Source organism: Cebus imitator, unplaced genomic scaffold (genome assembly GCF_001604975.1).
Source record: "Cebus imitator isolate Cc_AM_T3 unplaced genomic scaffold, Cebus_imitator-1.0 Scaffold72, whole genome shotgun sequence".
In the NCBI taxonomy this organism is placed as follows: domain Eukaryota; kingdom Metazoa; phylum Chordata; class Mammalia; order Primates; family Cebidae; genus Cebus; species Cebus imitator.
The window spans coordinates 23485-34616 of NW_016107387.1; the positions used below are offsets into that span (position 1 = coordinate 23485).

Sequence of the window (11132 nt, forward strand, 5' to 3'; positions counted from 1 at the left end):
GGCCAGGCTAGTCTCGGACTCCTGGCCTCAAGTGATCCACCCACCTCAGCCTTCCAAAGTGCTGGAATTACAGGCATGAGCCATTGCGCCTAACCAAAATATTAGTAATTACTCTTTTAAAAACCTTTTTGCTTTGCTTCCAAAAATAATTTAAGATTGCTCTAGTAAAATGTGGAGAGGCCATAAAATCAAGAACCATTAACACAAAGTAAGACACAAGGGCCTAGTAACAAATAGTGGCTCTTTTAGAAAAGGAAATGGTTATCAAAATTTTAGACTAACTGAAGGCATGCTAATTAAGCACCAGATTTTGCTTTTACTTTTTTGGAAGCTGAGTAGAAATTATCCTTTTGTTCCATGTGATGACTTATTAAGTAAAATACTTTGCACAATACATGCTTTTAGACGGAGTAAACAACAGATCTTTTAAGTATTTTGATTGCCTATATTTATGTCATGATGTTACCTTTTTTGCATTTGTGCAGTGTACATTGAATATTAACTGAGTGTTTAGAAATGCTGGTTTTAGTTTCAGCTTTGCTATGGGTAAAGGGAAGTGGGGGTCTTCTGTTTGTTAGTGCCAGGCATTGTGCTACATACTATACATCTGTTATCTCATTTGATTTCCCCAAATCCTTGCGAAGTTGAATTATTATATTCATTTTGAAAATAAATGAAGCTTAGAGAGGGGAAAAACACAGATTTAAATCCTGGGCATAAGCCCTTTGGGCTTTGGGTTTTCCTAACCAGGAAAGAGGAATAATAGTGATGAAAATAACAAGCATCTGGTGATCTTTGTAATTTTACTGAAGGAGTAGAAGCCCTCAGAAGAGAATGCCCACATCTTCCCTTTGATAGATATCTGACTTGCATCTCCCAAATAACCACTTTCCCTCCCATTCTAAACTGTTCTTTTCTTTTCTAGGGGCCAACCTCTCCACTTGTGAATGAGCTCTCATCCTTTCCTGGATACACAGCTTCTTCTTTGCTGCATACTTTTTTCTTTGTACAGCATGCAAATATACTGTTGTGTCTTGTTTTAAAAAAAAACAAAACAAAAACTCACCTTCACCCCACCTGCATGTCTTTAAACAAAACTCATCCAGGCAGTTGTCTATATGTACTCCCTAGCTCTACCTCCTCTCTTCTCTTTCTTTCTTGAGCTCAGACTAATCAGATTTCCACTACTTTTACTCTAAAACCATCATATTGAGGTTCATCATATTCATTTCCTTGTTGTTAAGTCCTGTGGTCAGTCTTCATTTTACTTAGCCTCTTAGCAGCATTTGACACAGTTACTCCTATTTCTATCTGAAACACTTTCTTCATTTTGCTTCCAATACCCCATGCTCTCCTGAATTCTCCCCTATTTCTTTGCTCCTTCACAGTCCTCCTTTCCCAGCTTCTGAATGTTGGAATGGTCCATCAGTCGTTCTTCCTTCCACTAGTTTCTTTTTTATCTACTCTTATTCTTTCAAGGTTCAGTATTAACCCAATTATAGATATCTTGCCCCAGGCATTCTCCTGAACTCCATGTATTGCCTTGCTTACTGGATATATCCACTTGGATACCTACTGAATATGCCCCAAATGAAACTCTGAATTCCCACCCCAAATTTGTTCCTCTCTTTCTCCACCTTTGCAAACACCACCACCATTTATCCAGTTTCCAAGGCATGGAATTATTCATTCTCTTAAATTCCGCTTCTAGTTCATCAGCAAATTCTGTTGGCATTACTCTCAAAATGTCTAGTGAATCTGACCATTTCCACCTCTCTACTGTTGGCCTAGTCCAAGCCGCTGCTCTTGTCTGCATTCTTAACAGTAACCTCATAACTGGTCTTCTTGCTTCTACCCTCTGCTCCTGCCTCCATGCCACCCAGTGTTGCATTGGAGCCAACTTGTATTGGTTTGTGAGGGCTAATCATGCATATAACTTCCCAGGTTCATGTTCAGTGACACACTGGCAGCTGGATATCGTCGCCATGACAGTTTTACACCACAAAAATCAGCAAACACTATAAACCCAAATCCTCACCTTTCCTAGTCCTGGAGCCAGTGGTTAAACATTTACCAGCACACCACTGTCCACCCCTACCATATATGTTCTGCCCAGAGAAACAGAGTAGTCCTTTACCAAAATAAGTCATGCCATGTCATTGCCCTGCGAGAACTCTCTGATGGCTTTTCATCAAACTCAGGGTAAACCCAAGGATTGCTCACAAACACTATGTGACCTGTCTCTGTGCTGTAGCATAGTGGCTACCTAATGAATCTTTGTTACATGGGTAGGTTAGAGATGGGTGGGTGGATGAGTAGATGGATGGATGAGTCATTTCCGTACCTTTTAAATAATCTATTGCATGAGGCCTATTAATATTTTTCGTTTGCAAATAATGGAAGTACTTAAGACTTTCCAATAGTTCAAATTATAAATTTGTTATTAAATTTCCAGAACCTCAGGCAGAGGTCTGTTTAAGTATGGGTATAAGAATATATTCTAAAAGAAAATGAAAATAATTTGAATTCCTGTTATAAGTGTGCAATTCACTGTTTTTTGTTAGCATAAATAGTTAAAATATGAGTCAGTGTATTTTTGTAAGAATATTCTAGAAAAAGGTAATTCCAGAATGAGAATGTTTTGGACTTAAAAAACTGCAGTGCTTATAAATCTTAGGTTTATGTGCCATTCTGGTTGTAAGATTACTCTGAACACTTAAAAATAATTAGGTGTTTATTTTGTGGTACTGCATATACTTTCTATGTCTGTGTTTTTTTTGCTGGAGAGTCACAGTGGTTATGGTGGCAATTGTATGTTAAATTCTAATTCAATAGAGTGTTAATGGCTATCAGATTCATTTATTAATTTTCAGATATTACAGTCTTAATAATGTCAGTATTTTAATAACTAGATACTGTTAAGAAATTAGTAAATGTAAATTGGAAATATTATCTTCTTTTCCAGGGTATATTTCAGAAATCGCTGGGTAAAGACTGTCCACCCAGTTGTGCATCAGTACTGTTTGATCTCAAGCGCACATTCCACCTTTCAGATGCCCCAGAAAGAAGATATTCTTAAACATCGTGTGGTGGTTGTTACATTGAATACTTCGCAGTACCTCTGTCAGTTGGACCTTGAACCTGGTATGCTGACTCAAGACACAGATACGGTGTCTCACAAGTTTAGAGCTTATGAATTCAGTTTAGACTGGGGTTGGCAAACTACAGCATGTGGCCCAGATCTGGCTCACTGCCTGTTCTAGTAAATGAAGTTTTATTGGCTGGAACACAGTCATGCTCATTTATTTACCTATTTATTGTCTATAGATGCTTTTGTGTTACAATGGCAGAGTTGAGTTGTTGCAGCAGAGATTGATTATATGTATGGTCTACAAAATCTGAAATATGTACTGTTTGACTCTTTACTGAAAAAAAATTTGCCAACTCCTGGTTTAGGCATTTTAGTGACTGCTGTTTCATTTGTTCTCCAGTTGGTCAGATGATATTTATTACTGATCATGTGAAGGATACCAGTTTGGACAGTGCTGGTGTGTTTTTTTGTTGTTTGTTTTTTTTAACACTTTTCTCAGATTTTTGTTATAAAAGTATTACATAGTATAGAGATGATAATTATGATAGGCTTCATTATGGCATGCTATTAAGATTATTATATTTGAGCACAGGAACTATGTAAAATCAAACTAGTGTTATATGAAGTACAGATGCAAGATGTCAAGAAGTTGTTCTGATAAATATGGCAAAACTTAACCATCAAAACGCAGTATCAATCTGGGGCCAGGTGCCGTGGCTCATGCCTGTAATCCTAGCACTTTGGGAGGCCGAGGTGGGCAGAAGACTTGAGGCCAGGAGTTCAGTCAGACTGGGAAATCTAGTGAAACCCCATCTCTACAAAAAAGTAGAAAAATTACCCGGGCCTCGTGGCACATGCCTATAGTCCCAGCTACTTGGGAGGCTGAGGTGGGAAGATCACTTGAGCCTGAGGAGGTTGAGGCTATAGTGAGCTGTGATCACAGCACTGCACTCCAGCCTGGCAGACAGTGATACCCTGTGTCGTCGGGTGGCCGGTTAGCTCAGTTGGTGAACGCCAACTGCCCAATGCCGCGGACTCGATACCCTGTCTCAAAAAAATAAAAATAAAAAATAAATATACTCAGTACTCTTTGATTAGCAAACTAAACTCTTTACTTAGCAGAAAAGAAAATAACTATAGTCCTTCTGCCTTTGTTGCTGCTCTAGTGTGCTATCTTTTGTTTATACTGTACTTTCTAGGGTTTTTTACACACATTCTATTAGATGAAGCTGCCCAGGCCATGGAGTGTGAAACCATTATGCCCCTAGCATTAGCAACTCAAAACACTCGGATTGTCTTGGCTGGTGATCACATGCAGGTAAGTGCCCTCTGAGTCGCTGTGTTGAAAGTAACTTTTAATTATATTTTGATGTTTAATATTCTATTTCTAAAACATCCTATGAAATTAGGCTGTACATTGTAACTTCAGTACTTCAAATAGTTCTGTACTAATAGTGAAAAATATTGTTATTTCTGAAGAAAAATTACTATTCTGCTGCTCTATTTTCTTCTTTGGATAGTCTGTCAGTGTTATAATTTTCATGTTTATTTATTTGAAGTTCTGTTCTTCTTAGTATGAATATCTGATTCTTACTTTTCTTTGTGAAGTCAAATTTAAACGATCATTCCTGTAGGGTCCTGGGGAATTGCAATTCCCCAGCTCCTGTCTGTTATTTGTTTACCTGAAGGAGTAATTTTTTTGATGTAATAGAAAACAGAGGGCTTAACTAAAAATTATAGCCCAAATCTCAAAGAGTATGATTTTATATTTGAACATCTGTATGTAGGAAAGAGAGATACAGTTTTTCTATGAAGATATCTGTTTTACAGTCGCAGTTTGGGGCCCTTTCTCTCCTGCTCCAATTAAAATTGGACCTACGTCATACTAGCTGTCAGGACATTAAAGAGAGAGTTAAATGTAGAAGAACAAATTCTGTTTTCATTTCTTTGCCTAAAGTAGTTTAATTTTGTTCTTTAGTAGTAAAAGGCATAACCAAGAGTGGCTCCTTATACTTCATAAGATCAAGAGGGTTGTTTTGTTAATTATTAAAAATGATTTTTTTTTAGTGGTGGGCTGTATATCCTACCAGTTCATCATTTTAAATAATTGATCAATGTCAGTGAAATAACTGTTTGACTCCCCCGGTGATGCAATGGGTTGCATCCCTGGAATTACTGAAGTAGTAGCTGTTTATTATTATTATGTTGGGGAGCCCTTTGTCGGCTTATATGCAGAAACTCTAGGTTAGTGCTGGTAAGCTGAGATGTTAGAAATTTTAGCCCCGTTCTTAGTAGTAGTAATTGCTCACAGAAAATATTTCTGATTGTGCTTGCTCCAGCATTTAGCAGTTGAAGTTTTGTGTACAAGAAGTTTTAGCATCGTTGATTTTTTATAAGTAGTTTAAAAAATACTATTTGTATATTCAGTTAAACTTTCTCTGTGTGTTTGTCTGTTACAGCTCAGTCCTTTTGTTTACAGCGAGTTTGCCAGGGAGAGAAACCTTCACGTTTCATTACTTGACCGACTCTATGAGCATTACCCTGCTGAGTTCCCATGTAGGATTCTCCTGTGTGAGAACTACCGCTCCCATGAAGCTATCATCAAGTAGGTGTGAACTGCCCCCTCTGTGTCATACTTTCTGTGGTCTGGTGGGAGGGAACTCCAAACAGCGCTGTTACTAGGGACAGGTGATTCCCAAAAGACTTATGTAGTGTCCCTAGTCTTGCAAATTATGTTTAATTTTATGTCTTTAAATGAAAACTTCAGAAATCAGAGTTGTAATTTTTCATAGAATAGGGTTATTTTGGGAAAAACCCTCAAATCATGTTCTTCCTCTACCCTCTCAAAACAGTTAACACAGAAGACTTTTCTGACCAAATATAGGGAATTCCTTCTCGCCAACAAATAAGCAATCATTTCTGCAGGGGACACCAGCTGGGTGTCCTCCAATTCAGTTCCGACATCACCTACCCAGAAATGGTGTCTGATCCCACAGGTTGAGGGCTTAGAAGACTGCCCCTCTCTCAGCCCCCTAGCAGTCACAAGTCTGAGCCTTGGGAACTTCTAACCAACTGGCTTCAAGTTGAGGGTCCTACAACTCTCTGTTTGGGTCTTTGGGTTCACTTAATTTGCTGGAGTGGCTCACAGAATACATGGAAACAGTAATTTACATGTACTGGTTTATTATTAAGGATATTTATTACAAAGAATACAGATGAAGGGCATGGTAAGGGAGAAAGCGCAGAGCTGGCTTGCCCTCCGTGGGTGTGCCACCCTCCAGGAACCTCCACATGTTCAGCTCTCTAGAGGCTTTCGAACCCAGTTCTCTTGAGTTTTTATGAAAGCTTTGTGATGTCAGCATTCCTTCCCACAGAGTATAGGGTGGGACCCTCTCTGTGATGAGTCTTAAGACCCACAGTCACCCTGGGAGGACAAGGCAGGAGGTTTGCTTGAGTTCAGGAGTTTGAGTCCAGCATGAGCAACATAGGGAGACCCCCTTTCTACCAAAAAAGAAAAAAATTAGCTGGGCATGGTGGCACACACTTGTGGTCCCAGCTACTGAGAGGCTGAGGTGGGAGCACTGCTTGAACCTGAGAGGTTGAGGCTTTAGTGACCCATGATCACGCCGTAGCACTCCAGCCTGTGTGACAGAGCAAGACCCCATTTCAAAAACAAAAATAAGAATAAAAAGGCGGGGGGAAGATTAGAGTCCTGCCTTGGGGCAATTGAAAGGAAAGCAGAAGAAAGTCAGAGAGATTCTGTTTCTTGAGGCCTGACATAGCCAAATTATAACAAAAGAATGTAACAAGAGCTATGACAGTTATGAGCCAGGAACTGTTGATAAAAATAATAATTATATATACATGTTAACACCACAAGGACAATTCTGGACGTAATAAATATATTGACAAACAGCATGATGGTTTGCTTATGTCTTTGGCTGTGTTGTTCAAGGAATCTGCTCTAAGGAAGAAAGAATAGAAAGGGAGGGAGATAAACCATGAAGCTTATTAATAAGTTTTAAAAGATTTCTATTAGCTATAGTGTGCATCTATAAAGGTGTATATCTCAACAACTCAGTGGATTGTCACAACCAAATGCAGCATGTAACCCTAATCCAGATCGGAAGGCAGAACATGTCAGTGCTCCAAAAGCCCCTTTGCGCTCCTTTCCAGTCACTACCCTGACCAGAAACTTTCAAAAAAGTTTTGTATAATTTAATAATATTGATGATGTCAGCCATGTAAAAACCGTTTTTAGGTTTTCCTGAAAGCAATTGGATAGATGTGATTATATCTCTCAAAATGTGATTCTTTTATTGTTTTCAGTCATTTACTACAGTCACTGATGAATCAAGTACTAGATGTCTTCATCAGTAAAGTGGATTCATTTTACAGTTGAAGGCTTGACTGTTTTTCAGTTGTGTACATTGTTTCAACATCTGTATGTCTATGTGTTTGCATGTATTAGTACAATCATGGGTCTGAGAAATGTGTCATTAGGTGATTTTGTTGTGTGAACATCACAGAATGAATTTACACTAACCTAGATGGCATAGCCTACTACCCATACAGGTTATATGGTATATATAGCCTATTGGCTCGTAGGTTACAAACCTGTACAAAGCATGCTACTGTACTGAATACTGTAGGTAATTGTAAAACAATGGTATTTGTATATCTAAACATGGAAAAAGTATGGTAAAATTACAGTATTAGGATCTTATGGGACCATTATCACATGCACTGTTGTTGACTAAATCGTCATTATGTGTTACATGATTGTATGTGACCCATTTAAATAACAATATATATTAACCAAGGAAATATACTGGCTAGCAAATTTCCTCATAAAGTCTCATCTTCTATTGAAACTGTCATCATTTCTTCCTGTTTGGGCTTCGTACCTTACCAAAATCATTCCATTTAACAATGTTATGCCAGGAGCCTACTATGGTTATTTTTGGAGAAATTCTTGGCATTGTAAGTGTTAGATGAATGGATTAAAGTTAATCATGGACATCAGGCAGTGTTATTAGAATTGACTGATTTTTTTTTTCTTATGGGTGAAATTAATTTTGATGTAGATTTTTCCCCTTTTTGTCTTTTACTGCAGTTATACCTCTGAGCTTTTCTATGAGGGCAAACTGATGGCCAGTGGGAAGCAGCCAGCACACAAAGATTTCTACCCACTAACTTTCTTTACAGCACGAGGAGAAGATGTACAAGAAAAAAATAGCACAGCTTTTTATAATAATGCAGAGGTACCTTAATTCTTTTTGAAAATTGTTAACATTTTCTCAGTCACTTCATCTGGTTTTGTTGAGCATTTATTTAAAGTTTTGGGTTGACACTGTATTGCGTATTGACTTCATTTATATGTAAATAGTATGTAAAGTTTATTCTTTCTTGTATAACATTGATTTGTTCAGATGAATCTCCTACGGGAAACAAAAACTTTGATTTACTTTTTGTCTTATGGTAAGACACAAAATACATGATTTCATTCAAAAGAAAAACCAACATTGTTCTCAATTAGATCATTATTGTTAGGTATCTAAAATAGACTCTGAGTAAGTTTTATAGTACATATGCAAATGAGGTATCATTTTAAAGAATAAGACTTGAATTGCAGAATCCAAAGAGATCACACAGACCCAGACAGCAATGTTCCAATTCCATAATGTTCTCCAACTTACATAGTTCTCTTACAGTTTCTGGCTTTTTAGGTTCAGAGAGAATGTGAGTAGTTTGAAGGGTGAGATCAGGCAGGAGACCTAAAAAAGAGCAAAGTCTTCAGGAGCTAACAAACCAGAAACCCTGGGGTTAAGCCCATCAGGAGGGATGGAGTTCTGGACTTCAGGAAGCCAGGAGGATGGCAGATCATTAGGGGCATGGCTCTTGATCTCCAGTCCCCACTGCCCTTGAATTCCCTGCTTTACCCATGTTATTTACAAAGAAGTCGCTTTTATTATGTAGTAGGAATTCATTTTTTCATTAAGACATTGTTCATGGACCTATATTTAGAAGTCAGTACAAGAAAATCATTAGTACTTACTTGTTAAAATCCTAGCCAAAAGCAAAGAAACTTGACATTTTGTTTAGTCTGTGCCATTTAATTTTAGGAAAAGGTAAACTTTTCTTTCAATATTTGAAATATTGAAAATAACTTTAGGGGCCTCCTTTATTGTTTTTGCACTCAAGTTGGAAACCACTGGCCTAAAAATTAGCCATGGTTATGTGTGGGAGGGATGACAGGAAGCAGCAAGCAGGGCCTGAAATGGAGAAGCCTTGGTGACCCTGCAGTGACATCAGGGATCAGAGCTGAGCCTTGAGCCTTGAACCTTGATCCTGAGGCTGGATTGATGTTTGCCAGAGGCTCAGTTTCTCAGCCTGGGTTACTTGTTCATTCATAGTGACCTGGCGTGTTTCCCAAGAAACCTATAAGCTATAGGATAAATAAGGTGCAGGTTCATGGACCGTCAGTTTTATTCAAAGGTTTTTTTTTTTTTAATACATTTATTCATATTAAAAGAACACAAAGACAGCTCACCTTGAAGGTTGTGTGACCTGTAAATATTAAGCCTGTAACTTTAGAGACATTTCAAGCCACCTTGACTTTCACCAGAGCATGGTTGTTCAGACAGTGTCTTCAGCCCCATGAGTTACTGTAGTCAAAAATTTTGAGACACATTGCTCCAGGACTCTTTCTGCAAAGGGCAAAAACTGACCGTGTTCACCTCAGCTGAATACCAGTGTAGGCATTTTGAATTTGAATATCACCATAGGCATATTTGGATACTAGTATATTTGGACAATAAGATGATTTTTAGAAGCTCTGGACTTTGCTTGATGGTATATAACTTAAAGGCAAAACTCAAATCTATTTTGTATTCTAGAACAAGCAGAGCAAGTGGCATCAGTTACATTCATAGGAGAGAAATGGTATCTTTTATAAAGATTCTGACTAATAGGAAGGCGTTTGAAAATAATTTATATTCCACTATTATGAAAATAAGATAGTCTTACATAGAGTTAAAATAAAAACGAACTTAAAAAAAGGTGGGAATTAAAAGTAAAATTCAAGAACCACAAGTTGAAGGAATACTCATAGCATTTGTGCTGTGCATAATTCTCCTTTGTTTGGGCAACGTGTTTTTTATTTTACCTATCTTGTGCTTTGTACATCATTTGAAATTGTGTCTTCTTTCGCATGCTTACAAATGGTAGCAGGAGACTGAGAAAGATCATTTTTTTTTCTTGACTCTGAACTTATATCCCACAGTAATGAAATGGTTTCATTTTAATACCAAGGTGGAAAAAAAGTACAATTTAAATACTAAGCACCAAAGATACGAATTTTTTTTTTTCTTGAAACAGAGTCTCCCTTTGTCACCCAGGCTGCAGTGCAGTAGTGTGATCACTGTAGCGTTGACCTCTTGGGCACAGGTGATCCTTTAGCTTCAGCCTCCTGAATAGCTGGGACTGTGGGTACACACTACCACACCTAGATAATTTTGTAAAAAACACATTTTGTAAAGATGAGACCTTACTGTATTGCCCAAGCTAGTCTTGAATTCCTGGGCTAAAGCGATTCTCTCACCTCGGCTTCCTAAAATGCTGGGATTAGAGGTGTGAGTAACCATGCTGGGCCAAGATATGGTTCTTAACCTTGAAAAATTCATTTGGAAGGGAGGAGCTATGGATAATAACCATAAGATGATGTGATCTGAGAGGTAGATAGAGTTGTACAGATATAGAAAATGAATCCATTGGGCTTGGTGGGGACTGAGGCATAGAGGAGAGCATGGTTTTTGCCTCATATGTGTTGAGAAGCTGCAGTTAATTATCTATATTTATAACTGTTACGTCTCCCTAACAGGTTGACCTTTTTATCATTTTTAAATATCCCTCCTTGGCTGGGTGCGGTGTCTCACGCCTGTAATCCCAGCACTTCGGAGGTGGAGGTGGATATATTGCTTGTGCTCAGAAGTGCAAGACCAGTCTAGGCAACGTGGTGAAACCCTATCTCTACAAAAAA

General features: G+C 38.1%; 1 protein-coding gene across 1 annotated transcript in view; it reads left to right on the forward strand.

Annotated features, from left to right (window-relative positions):
* Positions 1 to 11132, forward strand: part of LOC108306452 (probable helicase with zinc finger domain) — a 46446-nt gene that overhangs the window by 13421 nt on the left and 21893 nt on the right. Inside the window, exons 5-8 of the mRNA XM_017531379.2 lie at positions 2966 to 3144; positions 4291 to 4409; positions 5551 to 5696; positions 8208 to 8355. Coding sequence (XP_017386868.1) covers positions 2966 to 3144; positions 4291 to 4409; positions 5551 to 5696; positions 8208 to 8355 — 592 coding nt within the window. The remainder of the gene's footprint in view (positions 1 to 2965; positions 3145 to 4290; positions 4410 to 5550; positions 5697 to 8207; positions 8356 to 11132) is intronic.